Raw genomic sequence first — 13145 nt, forward strand, 5'->3', positions numbered from 1 at the left:
GGCTCGAGAGAGGAGGTGGAGAGTTCCCACAGGAATTGATCGGGGGTCTGGGCTTCCTCTAGCAAATGACTTCTGCTCCGTGGCATTGATTGATGAAGCCCCTCTTGTGCTGGTGAGAGGTGCCATCTTCGTGGAGAGAGTGGCAGGCACCATATGCTCATTGATACACGATTGCACAGATTCAAAGTTGCGTGCCTGTGGTTGCGTGCTATATCACGCATAGCATATAGACTAATCTTAGCGTAGTGTGACAGAAAGTACACATACACTTCTATCAAGTGGAACCCAGAAGCCTGTGAAGTCTGCCACAACGTCTTGGATGTCTGCAGTGTCACATTTGTATTTAACAGTTAAGCAGACATACTTATCTGAAGTGACTTACAAATGACAATGCTACAACAAAAATTATTTATCTTAACGAGAATATATCATGAGTTGTGCTGGAAAACAAAAATCTATCTATCTATCTATCTATCTATCTATCTGTCTGTCTGTCTGTCTGTCTGTCTGTCTATCTATCTATCTATCTATCTATCTATCTATCTAAGGCTGGGTATTGATCCAGATTTATTGATGCCATTAGATTGTCATTCTATTTCAGTTTACGTTATAATGTCAGTTTTGTCAGTTTTATTATTCTTTCAAATATCTATCAAATATTTTATTACGGATTAAACATTTTCACACATATACATTTAATAAAATATTAATATTCAACATTTATAAATATTATATATAAAATAAAATATTGTGCTAAAAAATTACAGAATACTTTACAAAATATGAATAACTGGTTTATTATTTTCTTACAATTTCAACAAAATCTTATTTATTTTAGTCAGTATGATCATTTCATTTGACTATTTTAAAAAGCTTTTAAACTTTACAGTTTGCATCATTTTCAATGCTATCTCTTGACCAATTCGTACATATTTTACGAAGTGGCTAAATTCGTACGAATTTGTACAACCTCATTCATACAGTTTTGTACATTTTCTTTGAGGAGTAGGTTTAGGAGCGGGGTTAGAGGTGGTCATTTGTACAAATTCCTACTAATTTGCAACCTCGTAAAAGATATAGTTTTTTTGTTACAAAACATACGAATTCATATGAGCCAGGTCATACAAATTAGCCACCTCATAAAATATGTATAATCTACTGTGTGATTGGGTTGTCATTTTCCCATCCCCTCCATCTTCTATTCTCTCTTTTGTTTCCTGTCTCCCCTCTCACTGTATCTATTAACAAAATGGCAAAAATAACATCTAAAAAGGACAAAAATGGAACAAACAGCTCATCGCATTTTGCGATTTGGATGAGACGTTGCTGTGGAAGACGCTTTGCACCATCTCCTCATTTGAGCCATGTGTCATGTGTCTTGCATCGAAAAATAAAGTATGTGGCATCAAACCATGATGTCAGCTACAGGTTCAATTGTTCACAAAAATTTTGAGATTACTGGCCTCTTTTAAGCTATCTCTCTCTCTCACACACACACACACACACAAACACCTATTTTAAGCTATCTCTCTCACACACAAAGGGAGAAGCAATTACAGGGTTAGGGGGTGGCATTTTATGGGTTGGGAGGTCTGATTGCATTTCCATTCCAAGTGCATGACTCGCTGCTTGAGAGTGTGAGACTTAAAGGCCTCAAGAACGACATGTCACATGGCAGTCCACGCTCATTACCATACTGCTATGCGCTCTGTCTGGCTTTGGTAAACAACCCCAAAAGCGCCATGCACAGTCTCCACACTTTGCATAATTGAGCTTTAAAAGGCCTGGGATTCAGCTGACTATAACACACTGAACGAGTACTTGAGTGCAGTGTTCTCTGAGCGAACGTGGAAGTACGTTTGTCAGATTTTATGCATTAAAGGCTTTTAAAGAGTCACGGGCTCCGCCGAGTCGCAGGAAATGGGAAACATTCCCACAGAGGCTGGTACATGGTGGGGATCATACAAGGAGAGGTGTCTGAATGAGCTCAGAAGGATTGCAACTCCATCGGGTGCAATTTTTCTCAGATGCGGGTCAAAGAGCAGAGCTGTACAAATAAAAGTTCTTCAATGATTATTGCTGAAATTGCTGTCTTACTAAGAACACTTTTTCACCATATGCTCTGAAAAGACCAGCATGGATGGTCACAGGTTGGGTATTGATACAGATTTCTTGATGTCATTAGATTATCATTCTATTTCAATTTAGGTTATAATGTCAGTTTTGGCAGTTTTACATTATTTTTATCTATCTACATCCATCCATCCATCCATCCATCCATTCAAATTCATTAACGTTTATTCAATTCTGAATGGTTCTTATTAGATTAAAACTTGATGAAATTTCTTTAGTTCAACCTTTTTTTTTATTTAGAATTTAGTTGTTCTCGATTCATTCTATCCATCCATCCATTACTTTTCTAGATAAATATGCATTTTAACTGTAATTGAATCGTAAAATTGAAAATGTATAATTGAAATGTAAAAACAATTTCTTAAATTCAATTTTCTAATTAAAATTCTCAATTCAATCCTGAATGGTGCACAACACTGCTTGAGATGGCTATTTTGTTATTATTAGATTAAAAGCATGAATTAAACATTCTTCAGATCAACCTATTTGCTTCTGGGTAGCCTACTTTAAATGGTTTTCTCAAGAACTAGTGCAACAGAAAACAGTTTTTCTATTGCATCATGCTGTAAACTAACTGGAATGTGTATTTGCTGTATTTTCAGTGTTGGGCAAAGAGGCATTGTAATAAATGCTACAATATCCAGGTGTGGTTCTGCTTAAGTGATTCCTGAAGATCCAACTGAATGGGGAAGAATGGGGGCGGGAAAAAGCTTTCCATGCTGAAACGGTTGGGTGTGGCGATAGCATCAGGTACACACAGACTGTGTGTGTCATTGACTATCACACATCGTGAAATGCTATTCCCCCTCCTCCCTCTCATCCAGTTCTGCCTTGATTCAGGCCAGGCTCAACATCAGTGAGAGGAAGAAACCTGTAACTTCAAAGAACCCACTGCGGGCACAAACGCGCTGTATGGAAAAGAGCCCAGCATTGACTCAACATTTCAAAGCTTAACGCTCCCACAACAGTCGGTTAACGTGCGCCCACTAATATTCCTACACACAGGAGATCACAAAACGCTCCCCATTAGGGACGATTTCAGAAGCAAATTGAACTTTATCAAAGAGCGATTGGAAAGATTGAGCCATAAACCAGGTCAGCTGGGGGCCAGTTTACACAACCTGAGAACAGCTGAGACTCTAGAATGGTCACTATGCAGACGCCCCCATAGAGGCTCAAGCCATGAACCATCTGTTTCGGCTTGTGGACTGAATTTCCACAGAGGCAATACCAGACCAGGGGCTGGTTACACCAGCTGTGAATGTTAAAAATTAGCATAGTTATGGCATAAATCGGCACTAAGATACAATCTATGTACTAGAAAATATTTTGTGTTGCGCCACAAAACTTGAAATGCAACCCAATCAATAAACAACATATTTACAGAAGGAATAAATTCAGACTAATTGGAGTAGATTGATTTGCTTATTCACATCAGGTTTCAATCAATCATTTAATCAATCAATCAATCAATCAATTGAAAAATAATTATTGCTTTTTTTTTTCTTTTTTAATTTTACCTACAGTTCCTTAATTGTATTTGCATATTTAAATATATTAATTATTATACAGTAGAAACATAATTAATTAATATTTTAAAATTATATTTCTATAATATTAAATTACATTCTAAAAGTTTAAAATATAGATGCATTCTAAATAAATATATTCATACAAATGTACATGCAGTTCATTAATATCATTTAGGCCCTATATATTTAAATATATTTATAAAAATTGTATACCATATTTCAAGAAAAAAATAATTAATTACCAGTTATTACATTATATTTCTATATATTTTGACAGTTATGTGAGGTAACAGTTAGGTTTAAAATATCAAAGAAAATTCCAAATAAATAAATAAATTCATTTTTTAATTTCATTTTACATAAGGTTCCTTAATATTACTTACATATTTAAATAAACTACTTATTTTATTTCATAGCTATGTTTTATTTAAATATATATATATATATATTATTTTTTTTAATTTCATTTTACTATATATTGTTTTATTTAAATATATATATATATATATTTTTTTTATTTTTTTTTTTTTTTATCAATGAAACTTTCTATATTTATTTGCTGATTTATAATTATATACATATATAATACAATCATGACCCTGGTGTGAACTTCACATCCCAGTCTCAGAAAAGTCTTAAGAACACTGGTACAACCATTTCCTGCACTATTTCGGAGCTAAGCAGGAGGTACGGTAAGAAAGAAACTGCACAGAATCTTTTATTTCATTCTTGTAAGCAACCTCTAGCAGTCCCCTTATGTAATGTGACTTCAAATAGCAACTGCAGCAAAAGTGCAGATTAAAAAGGTTGGAATACATTGAACAAAAAACCCGAGTGCCCCTGGAGTGACAATAAGCACATTTCAGATGATACGTGAGCAACAACAGCGAATAGCGCCATTGCATCAATTACAGCCCTTCACCAGCACCCCTGAGTGCCCCCCTCCTCAGCTCTTTTCATCTTCCTCAAACTTTCTCAAGAGTAAGATATTATCAGCATCATTAGTGTTTTTTTCTTTTATTTCTTACACACATCTTTTTCTGTTTATTCCAACACACTCAACAATTTGAATCTAGAATTTTCCCTAATTACACCTCTTTCGTTTGACGCTTTGCATGTTTTCATGTTCATGTCACAGCCTTTGGCAACCCGGCAAAAACAAATGATAGCTGCCAAGCAACCAGACATTTTCTTTCAAGTTTAAACCAGTTTTTTTTAGATAAAACTATGGAACCAAAGTGCATCCCTACCGCGCAACACCCATAAGTATGGCACTGAATCCGTATCCTAGTGCAGTCACAGCTTCAGAGGCCATGACTCAACTGACTAGAAGCATAATGCCTGCATCAGTGGGCTCAGAGAGACCATTTAAAACACGCACCATGGCTAAATGCCTCACTGTTACAGTCCTTGAACTTAGTATTCGGGGGTGCGTTGGTGTGAGTGAGTGCATTTGTCTGCATTCATTGGCCATGCTTGAGTCCGAGGAGCTGTAATCACAAATGGATTTGTCCGAGCGTTTTAAACGCGCTTCTTTTTACATTGCAACTGAAGGATTAGCACGTCTAATTATAAAACGAACAGATTGGTTGAAAAGAGCAGAACACAGTGGACTAATGAATGTAGGTAGATAAATTACACAGTGCTTGATTTAGCAAACACACTTTATTATTATCTGATTAGCAAGAATGAAAACTGTGCTCACATGCATTTTCGCTCCGTCTCGCTCTTTATTTCTCATTTTCATTTTCTCCCAAATGTATTTTTCTTCTCAGATATTTAATATTTGCTGACTTCTGTGTTAGCACTCCAAAATGGATGTAATATTTCACCTAGCAATATGTATATCCACTTCTATTCTGTGGACTCCATTACACTTCCCCAGGTGAGTTGAGACACAGCGAGTCATTAGGCTCTATGGGAAACTGTGAGGTACCTGTCTGACAGAACAAGCCATTTCCTTTGTGACTCCATATTCTGTTCTCTACATTTTCCAGATGCTGTTGCTGAGGTACAATTAATAACAGACTTGGTTTTGTTTCTGCATTCTTATAAATCCACAGATAAGGTAAAATATATGTTGAACTGCACTTATTTTGATATTCCCAATAAGAAATATGCTCCTCACACACTGTGTGAACTTCTGTTTCAGTTTTGAGTACATTATTTTAAAGGGGTCATATGATGCGATTTAAATTTGTCCTTTATCTTTGGAGTGTTACAAGCTCTTTGTGCATAAAGAAGATCTGTAAAGTTGCAAAGACTAAAGTCTCACATCCAAAGAGATATTCTTTATAAAAGTTAAGACTTGTCCATGCCCCCCTGAAACAGCTCATTCTAACACGCCCCCAAATGTCTACGTCATAATGTGGGAAGATTTGCATACCGCCACCCAAATGTTCATGCAAAGAAAGAAGGCGTAACTTTTATTCTCGCTGTTGCCACAGCTGCCATGTTGTGGAGATGCTGTTTCATTGTGAAAGCGAAACTACTTTGTTTGGCTTTCCAAAAGTGGACACAACTAGAAATCAGTGGTTACAGTGGAACAGTTCAACCCAAATATTCAGATGTGTGCAGCACATTTTACGGAGGACGAGAATTATTTCCTGAACCAGTAGCCTACACTGCTTCTGTGCAAAAAGGCTGTTTCTATAAAGTGGGGCAATTCCAACTTTGCAAGGACAGTCTGGCGCTTCTGACTCACAGTCTGTAAGTAAGTTTTTTATATTTAAAGAATTTGCCACTGATGATTCAAATGTGAGTTTTGAGCAGTGTAGAGTAGCGCTTGTTGTTTGTTGTTTCTCCAATCACAAATGCATACATGGTTTTATGTTTATGCAGCGCGATACGCAACGCGACACGTAAAAAGACAGTATAAGTCATTAAAATCAGTAATTATGTCCCCACTGGATGCAACAAATGTCTTGTTTGTAATGGGTTTTATTGATTTTGTCTCATCGTGCTGTGAGACGGCATCACAGTATGGTAAGGGGCGTAACATTTCAGCGTGAGGCATTCGGCCAATCACAATGCACTGGATAGCTGGTCAATCAGAGCACACCTCACTTTTCAGAACGATGAGCTTTGTAAAAATCGATGCGTTTCAGAAAGGTGGGGCATAGAGGAGCAACAATAATGTATATTATGTGGAAAATTATGTTTTTTTTTTAACCTTAAACTGCATAAACACATTGCCTTACACCAAATACACAACATTATGTTCTTTTTAGCAAAGTCATATGACCCCTTAAAAAAATCACAAAACATTGCTGCATTTTGCGTCTAATACAATAACCTTTCACAGTGACCGGCACTGTTATTTATCATAAGAGGCAACCAGTCAAATATAATATTGTTTTCGTAATATCTTATTTGATGTTGCCAACAAATAAATGGAAAGTGGACAGAGAGTTCAGATGCATGTTATGCCAAACATAAAACAGGCTTTATCATATCTTAATCACTTTGGCAATGGTTATGCATATTTTACAAGCTAATTTACTGTCACTCTTAAAACTCTTAAAAAATTCATGCAAAGCATATCCTTTCTGATTGATGTGATGTATCAATTAAATTCACTTAATTACTCAATAAAATTTCATCTATTTTTTTTTTTTGAAACCGTGATTATTTGATGAATACAAAGTTATGAATATAAAGACCAGCATTTATTTGACATAGAAATCTTCTGTTACATTCTTAATGACTTTTACTGTTTTCACTTTTTTGCTCAAATTAAAATGTCCTTCAGGAGTAAAAAATATTAATTACTTTAGAAGAAGAAGAAGAAACTTCTTTTTCCATGTATGATACTTCACTTCTCAAAATACAATGACCTGTTGAATTCCTCTAAAATGTAATTCAGTAAATTCCACTGTCAACCCTGCTGTACTCACGCTAAACTTGTCACTTGTCACTCCGGTGTCCGTATTATAAGAAAATATTTCCAGGTATCCAGAATATGTTTGGTCATGGGCTGAGTGGTCATTGATTTGAAGTTGAGCCACTCATGCAGACCACTCGAGCAGTCCTTGGGGATTTACATCAAGCCCCTATGAGCAATTGGTATTCAGGCATTGAAAAAGCCAGAGGCACTGCCCAAGGCAACGGTATGTCCGAAAAAGGCAGCAGCCCCCATCCAGACCCAAGCTGACCCGACAGGGAGTAAGAGGAGTGAGTTTCACACCTGCCTTGTTTAACATGATGGAGAGGATACAAGAAGAATGAGTAAAGATAAAGACACTTAATCAGTAGTTCCTACCCTCTGCCTCCTAGTTTTTGGGTGATTCGAATTTATGAACAATGTGTCGGTTGAAGAGCATCATCAAAACACATCCACCTCTAATCAATGTGTCATCACCTTTACTTCAAACTCCAAATGACATTCAGCGCTGAGGTTTTCTAGTTCACTGTTGTGCTGGGATGATGAATATGCGCCACACCAAGTCCAGGAGAGTTAACGTCTTGACTCTGCCATACTCACTAATCAAAAAGTCTTCCTTTTGAAATCTCAAGTGTGAAACACGCCATTTAACAGCATGCTAATGAAGCTAATCTACTGAAGTCAAATGATTTACACACATGCCAATTGTCTCGACCCCCTATTGGGAGTATTATAAAATGGTCTTGTTTTCTTCAATTACAAACACATAGTCCTGCTCTCGGGCAAAACTCAGCAGATCTACTGCTCCTTGTTTGTTAACGGAATGAAACATCTGGCAGCATACTGGCAATGATGGTCCATGAAAAACTTACCTTTTCCCAAAAGGTTCTTTGTAGTAGAAAAATGTTCTTTAGATTATTGAAATGTACTGTATTTAAAGAAAAAAGTAGTCCTTTTTAAAAACTGTTTGCATGAAGGTTCTTCAGGTAACCAAAAAATGGTTCACTCAACAAATTACTGGTATTTGTGCCATTATTTACCGGTAGATTGTGCTGGTCATTATGGAAATCATCTGGCTGTGCCTGTGTTCTTTAATGTGTGTATTGTTAGTAAATCACCCGCAGAACTTTCCCCTTCCATTGGCGCTTTTATGGAATTGCACTCTTTTGTGCAATTCCATAATGTGTTTAGTAAATCTGGCCTCATATGTGTCTTAGTGTTTGGTTTAGTCCAACACCATCTACTAACCAGGCATCGTGCAACTACTAAAAGCTGTTAAACTGACCTTTTGTCTTAACCAACTGTGACATTTACTGATAATTTTCACCTTTGCTGTGGCTCTTAAATGTCATGATGTTCAGTTTTAATACATAATTTGACTAGGATGATTATCAGTAAATATCAGTGAAAATTTCAGTTTGTACCCAAATATGCGTACTTCACTACGAATTTGAGTTTGATTTCACTATATTAGTAGGTAAAAATCACAATGTGAAATAAGAATTTTGTTTGAATTCCTAGTATTCAAAAACTGTTCCCGGATGACTTACTACTTCCAGCGAGTGCACATCCAATGGACACTTTACTATCCCAATGAGGCCATGAGAAAGACATTGTGAATGCAGAGAAGGCAATGGCAACATGATAAATTTGTACGCCCAGATTGCATTCATACACACATTCATACAATATAGAGCACTAATTTTCAATATCGCAAAGTTCATTAAATGTAGTACCTACTCGTTATGCAATTTTGGATGCAAGTTTGGAATATAGCACATGGGTTGCATGAATTGCGTTAGTTATGGTGCTTTTTGGAGCATTATAGCCTATACCCGCTATATTTCTGTAATGCAAGAATAGCAAAATACATTGCATGGAGAAAGTAAGAGCATACAAGTTTGGAATGGTATAAGAATGAGTGAATAGGGGCAACTGAATTTAATTTGTAGGGCGGTTAAACACTAATTTATGTAGTCTGTAAAATGAAAGTCAAAATAAAGCCCTCACAGTTCTGCTTAGGTAGTATATTTCTACTTTATCTAAGATGGGGGGCATCTGCATTCTGTCAGATGGGAGTTTCTATATGGATTTCTCATTAAAACATTGGCAAGATTCAAAGAGCTTCATAAGAGATGAGGTGGGAATCTGTTCTAATGATGTTTAGGTGAGAGTCCCAGACCCCAGAAACGCTCCCGGAAAACCTGTGAGGATTGAGACAATTAACTTGAATCAATCGATGCCACAGATCATTATAAAACACAAGCATTAGATGCTGTGAAGAAGGTTAGTATAACACACACATTCACTCTCTCTACTCCGTTTTCCTTCCACACACACGCGCACACAGACACAAACTGGTAGCCTAATCCTCCCAATGTGTAAGTTATCACTCTACTGTAAATGTCAGGTTAGACAGCATACACTCATGAATGATGGATATATGGCACATCCTAGTTTGCCACGGTTTCCTCCCTAGGCAGCATTACAGAACAGCCTATTTCCCGATCCAGGGCTTAGTGTTTGCAGCTATCACCCATTCCCAACACTCCCACCTGAGCTTGCATAACAACTACCTAAGCAGCCCAGCTACGCTTGGAGAAAACCAGCAACCGGAGAGAAAGTTTCAATAATACATTTCAGCAGCGCTGCCTTACAGAGGGGACAATATCTTGAAGGAAATATTAGAAAATATCACATTTTTTATGCACCTGTGTAGACATTTCCATTTGAGCCAGCATCGCCCACCCAGCAAATGATTTTTTTCCCCCCCGTGCACAAGATTTGAGTATATTGCGTCTATCTTTTTCCAGGCAGAATGAACGGAAGCGACTGCTCATGCAAGCTTCTGTTGCTCGCCTGCTGTCTGCAAAATTTAAACCAAAACAATTTTCTCCACTTGAGGCCATCAGCTGAGAAGAGAGGCAAATTACCACAAGTGGCCAGTTAAAACGCCTTGCACTCTGCATGCAGAGAAACTCAATGGACTAATTTCTGTCTTTTCAGTAGCATAAATCCATGCCAGACGGGGGGCATGCGCCTTCAAAATTAGGAAAAAAATCTACTTGTCAATATTGCCATCAAGGTAGTGAACAAAACCATCCTTTGTGTGTGTGTGTGTGTGTGTGTGTGTGTGTGTGTGTGTGTGTGTGTATGTGTGTGTGTTAATATTGGCTCTGGGCTCCTCATTCACTCACAATGTGTATCTTTTATGCATCTAGATATATCAAAAGTTTAGTTGCATGCCTAAATGCACTTTTTGCAAGTCCTCATTAAAAATAATGAATCATCCCATCATTAAATCTCACATTAAGAGTCTGTCAGCACTGATAATGCACATCTTATGAACATGCACCTTATAAAAACACTTTTCCAAGATGCAACTGGTGAGCACATTTTAACGGAGCTCTCTCGTTATGTGGTCATAAAACAGGCAAGGAGTTCATTAATTTTGATGGTTGATCTACAGTCTCATTAATTGGCTTTGGTTAATTTTGCGGCCATGTCGTGCATAATTACCTGTGGTACGCACAGTTGCTGCATGTGGTATGGACTTCAATACACTTCTAAATGCAGGTAATTATTGATTAGTGACTGCAAATAGAGTTACAGGATTGTGTTCTGGTCCTGGATAAATCCAGTACTGCACAATTTGAAGGTCTAACTGATTTATATCGTAAGCACATTACTAAAGGCTCCAAGACCTGAAATTGGTGTGTCAGATAAGGGAGACATCCAAAATGTGCAGTTCTGGGGTAGGTTCTCCATGATTGACAAGCACTGCTGTACAGTGTCTCCATGATAAAGAGATTAAAAAAGAGTGAGCATAAAGCTGGCTGACATATCTCACATACTGTATAGGGGAACATAGAACAAGAGGCACATTTTGTGAATTAAGAACTTAATAGACATTTTTTTTTTACTGTTAAATGATGCTGTGCATGCTCGATTCATCTGTATGTATTATGATTTATAATTAAACACAAGCTGTTCTTGCTTCATGTTCCTTTTAAACTGTAATTAAGCCAAAATAAATGACTACAGAAGTCAAGGATAAATGTTGCAGTCCTTCAGGCTCACTCTGCGTTTTTAAGGGTCTTTGGAGACAGTTCATTTCCAGCCTTTAAACAGCAACTTAAAGAAGCGCTCTTTACCTTGTGCTGACGCCAGATGTAGGAGCACCGACAGCAATATTACAATCCAACAGGGTCTCTTTTTGGCTTTCCCCGAATTCCCAAACATTGCCAGAGAGGCAGATGGAGAGATACTGAACGCGTTTGTCCGGCACGCCGGGTACATGTTGCTCCTCCACAGTCCAGTCACAGTTGTGCGCGTAATGTTCTGTAGTGTCTCTGGCGCGTCTTGTGCGAGGTCTTGTGCGAATCAAGAGACCAATCCTTCACATTTATATCTTAAACTTCAATACTGTTAAACTCATTTGTAGGTTTGAGTTTGCGAACAGTATGTTAAAACTTCAGTTTTCAAAGCCCGGCAGACTGAAAACAGACTTGTGTCCTTTCATCCACTGTCTCTACACTCATGCATTCACTTAATAAATGTTTGATCAATAAGTATATTCCCGAATCCAGAGCGCAAACGCCTCTGGTTCACGAACTGTTGATAACGGTCCCCAGGATATGATTAGAGGGGTGATAATTCGCTCATAATCAATGACGCTGTGCTATTCTCATTCTAGTTAACCAAAAGTTAGTTCTGTTCCTGGCGCGTTGCTATTTGTTATGCCCAAGACGAGTCTTTTGCAGTGCAGAACCTCCCGTTCACTGAGTCCGCCCAGACGCAGAATAAGCCTCGTTCGGTTTAAGTAACTTTCCAAGTCCTGTTTCAGTGCGCCACGGTGCCGTGTGGTCCAATCGAAGCATGCTGTGCGTAAAGCTCCGCTGTGTACGAGGGTGCGAAACGGTATTCGTGAGAGATCAAACTGTCATCGCTGAATGCCGCCCAGGAACCGGCCCGTTTCTCTGAAGATCTCCAGCATCATATGAGCAGCGGATCGGAGAGAGCGGTGCGCGCGGAGGGGGCTGACGCACGGTGCCACCGCGCGGCGAGCTCCAATAAGACACGCAGCGAGACAGACGGGCGCTCGCTGCTGAATGCACTGGAATGAAGAGCCCGACAGTTATTCTGAACGGATGAACGGTCGCAACGACCTTTCAATAATGTCTCCATCACTCTATGAAACAGCGATTAGTGGCTAAACTAACATATCTGCCAAGCTGCTTCTGCTGTTTGCGGAGCTGAAAAGTGATGGGTATCGATATTTAATTGACTGAATTGAATAGACACGACCTTTGGAGATTCAGGAACAACTAACACAGCACATTCATGAGATATTACTTGTTTAATTTCATTTCTGTCCACATTTCCTGCAGTCTCAGTTTTATTTTGACCCTTGTGCTCTATCTATCTATCTATCTATCTATCTATCTATCTATCTATCTATCTATCTATCTATCTATCTATCTATCTATCTATCTATCTATCTATCTATCTATCTATCTATGCATCTGTTTGACCATCTGTGTGTTTGTATCTGTCCATCAATCAGTCTTTTGGTTCTTCTTATTATTTTTCCCAGC

The 13145-nt window shown here is 38.0% G+C and overlaps 1 protein-coding gene across 6 annotated transcripts in view; it reads right to left on the minus strand.

The window, feature by feature from the left end:
• Positions 1-12729, minus strand: part of LOC109075077 (protein sidekick-2-like) — a 276827-nt gene extending 264098 nt beyond the window's left edge. For 3 of the 6 annotated variants that reach the window (XM_042735927.1, XM_042735929.1, XM_042735926.1), the window contains exon 1: positions 11703-12729. In XM_042735927.1, the coding sequence (XP_042591861.1) occupies positions 11703-11847 (145 nt within the window). In that variant the 5' untranslated portion in view covers positions 11848-12729. The remainder of the gene's footprint in view (positions 1-11702) is intronic. The other 3 variants (XM_042735932.1, XM_042735928.1, XM_042735930.1) reach the window with 2 other exon arrangements.
• Between the last annotated feature and the right edge of the window lie 416 nt (positions 12730-13145).

Source organism: Cyprinus carpio, chromosome B12, assembly GCF_018340385.1.
Source record: "Cyprinus carpio isolate SPL01 chromosome B12, ASM1834038v1, whole genome shotgun sequence".
Taxonomy (NCBI): Eukaryota; Metazoa; Chordata; class Actinopteri; order Cypriniformes; family Cyprinidae; genus Cyprinus; species Cyprinus carpio.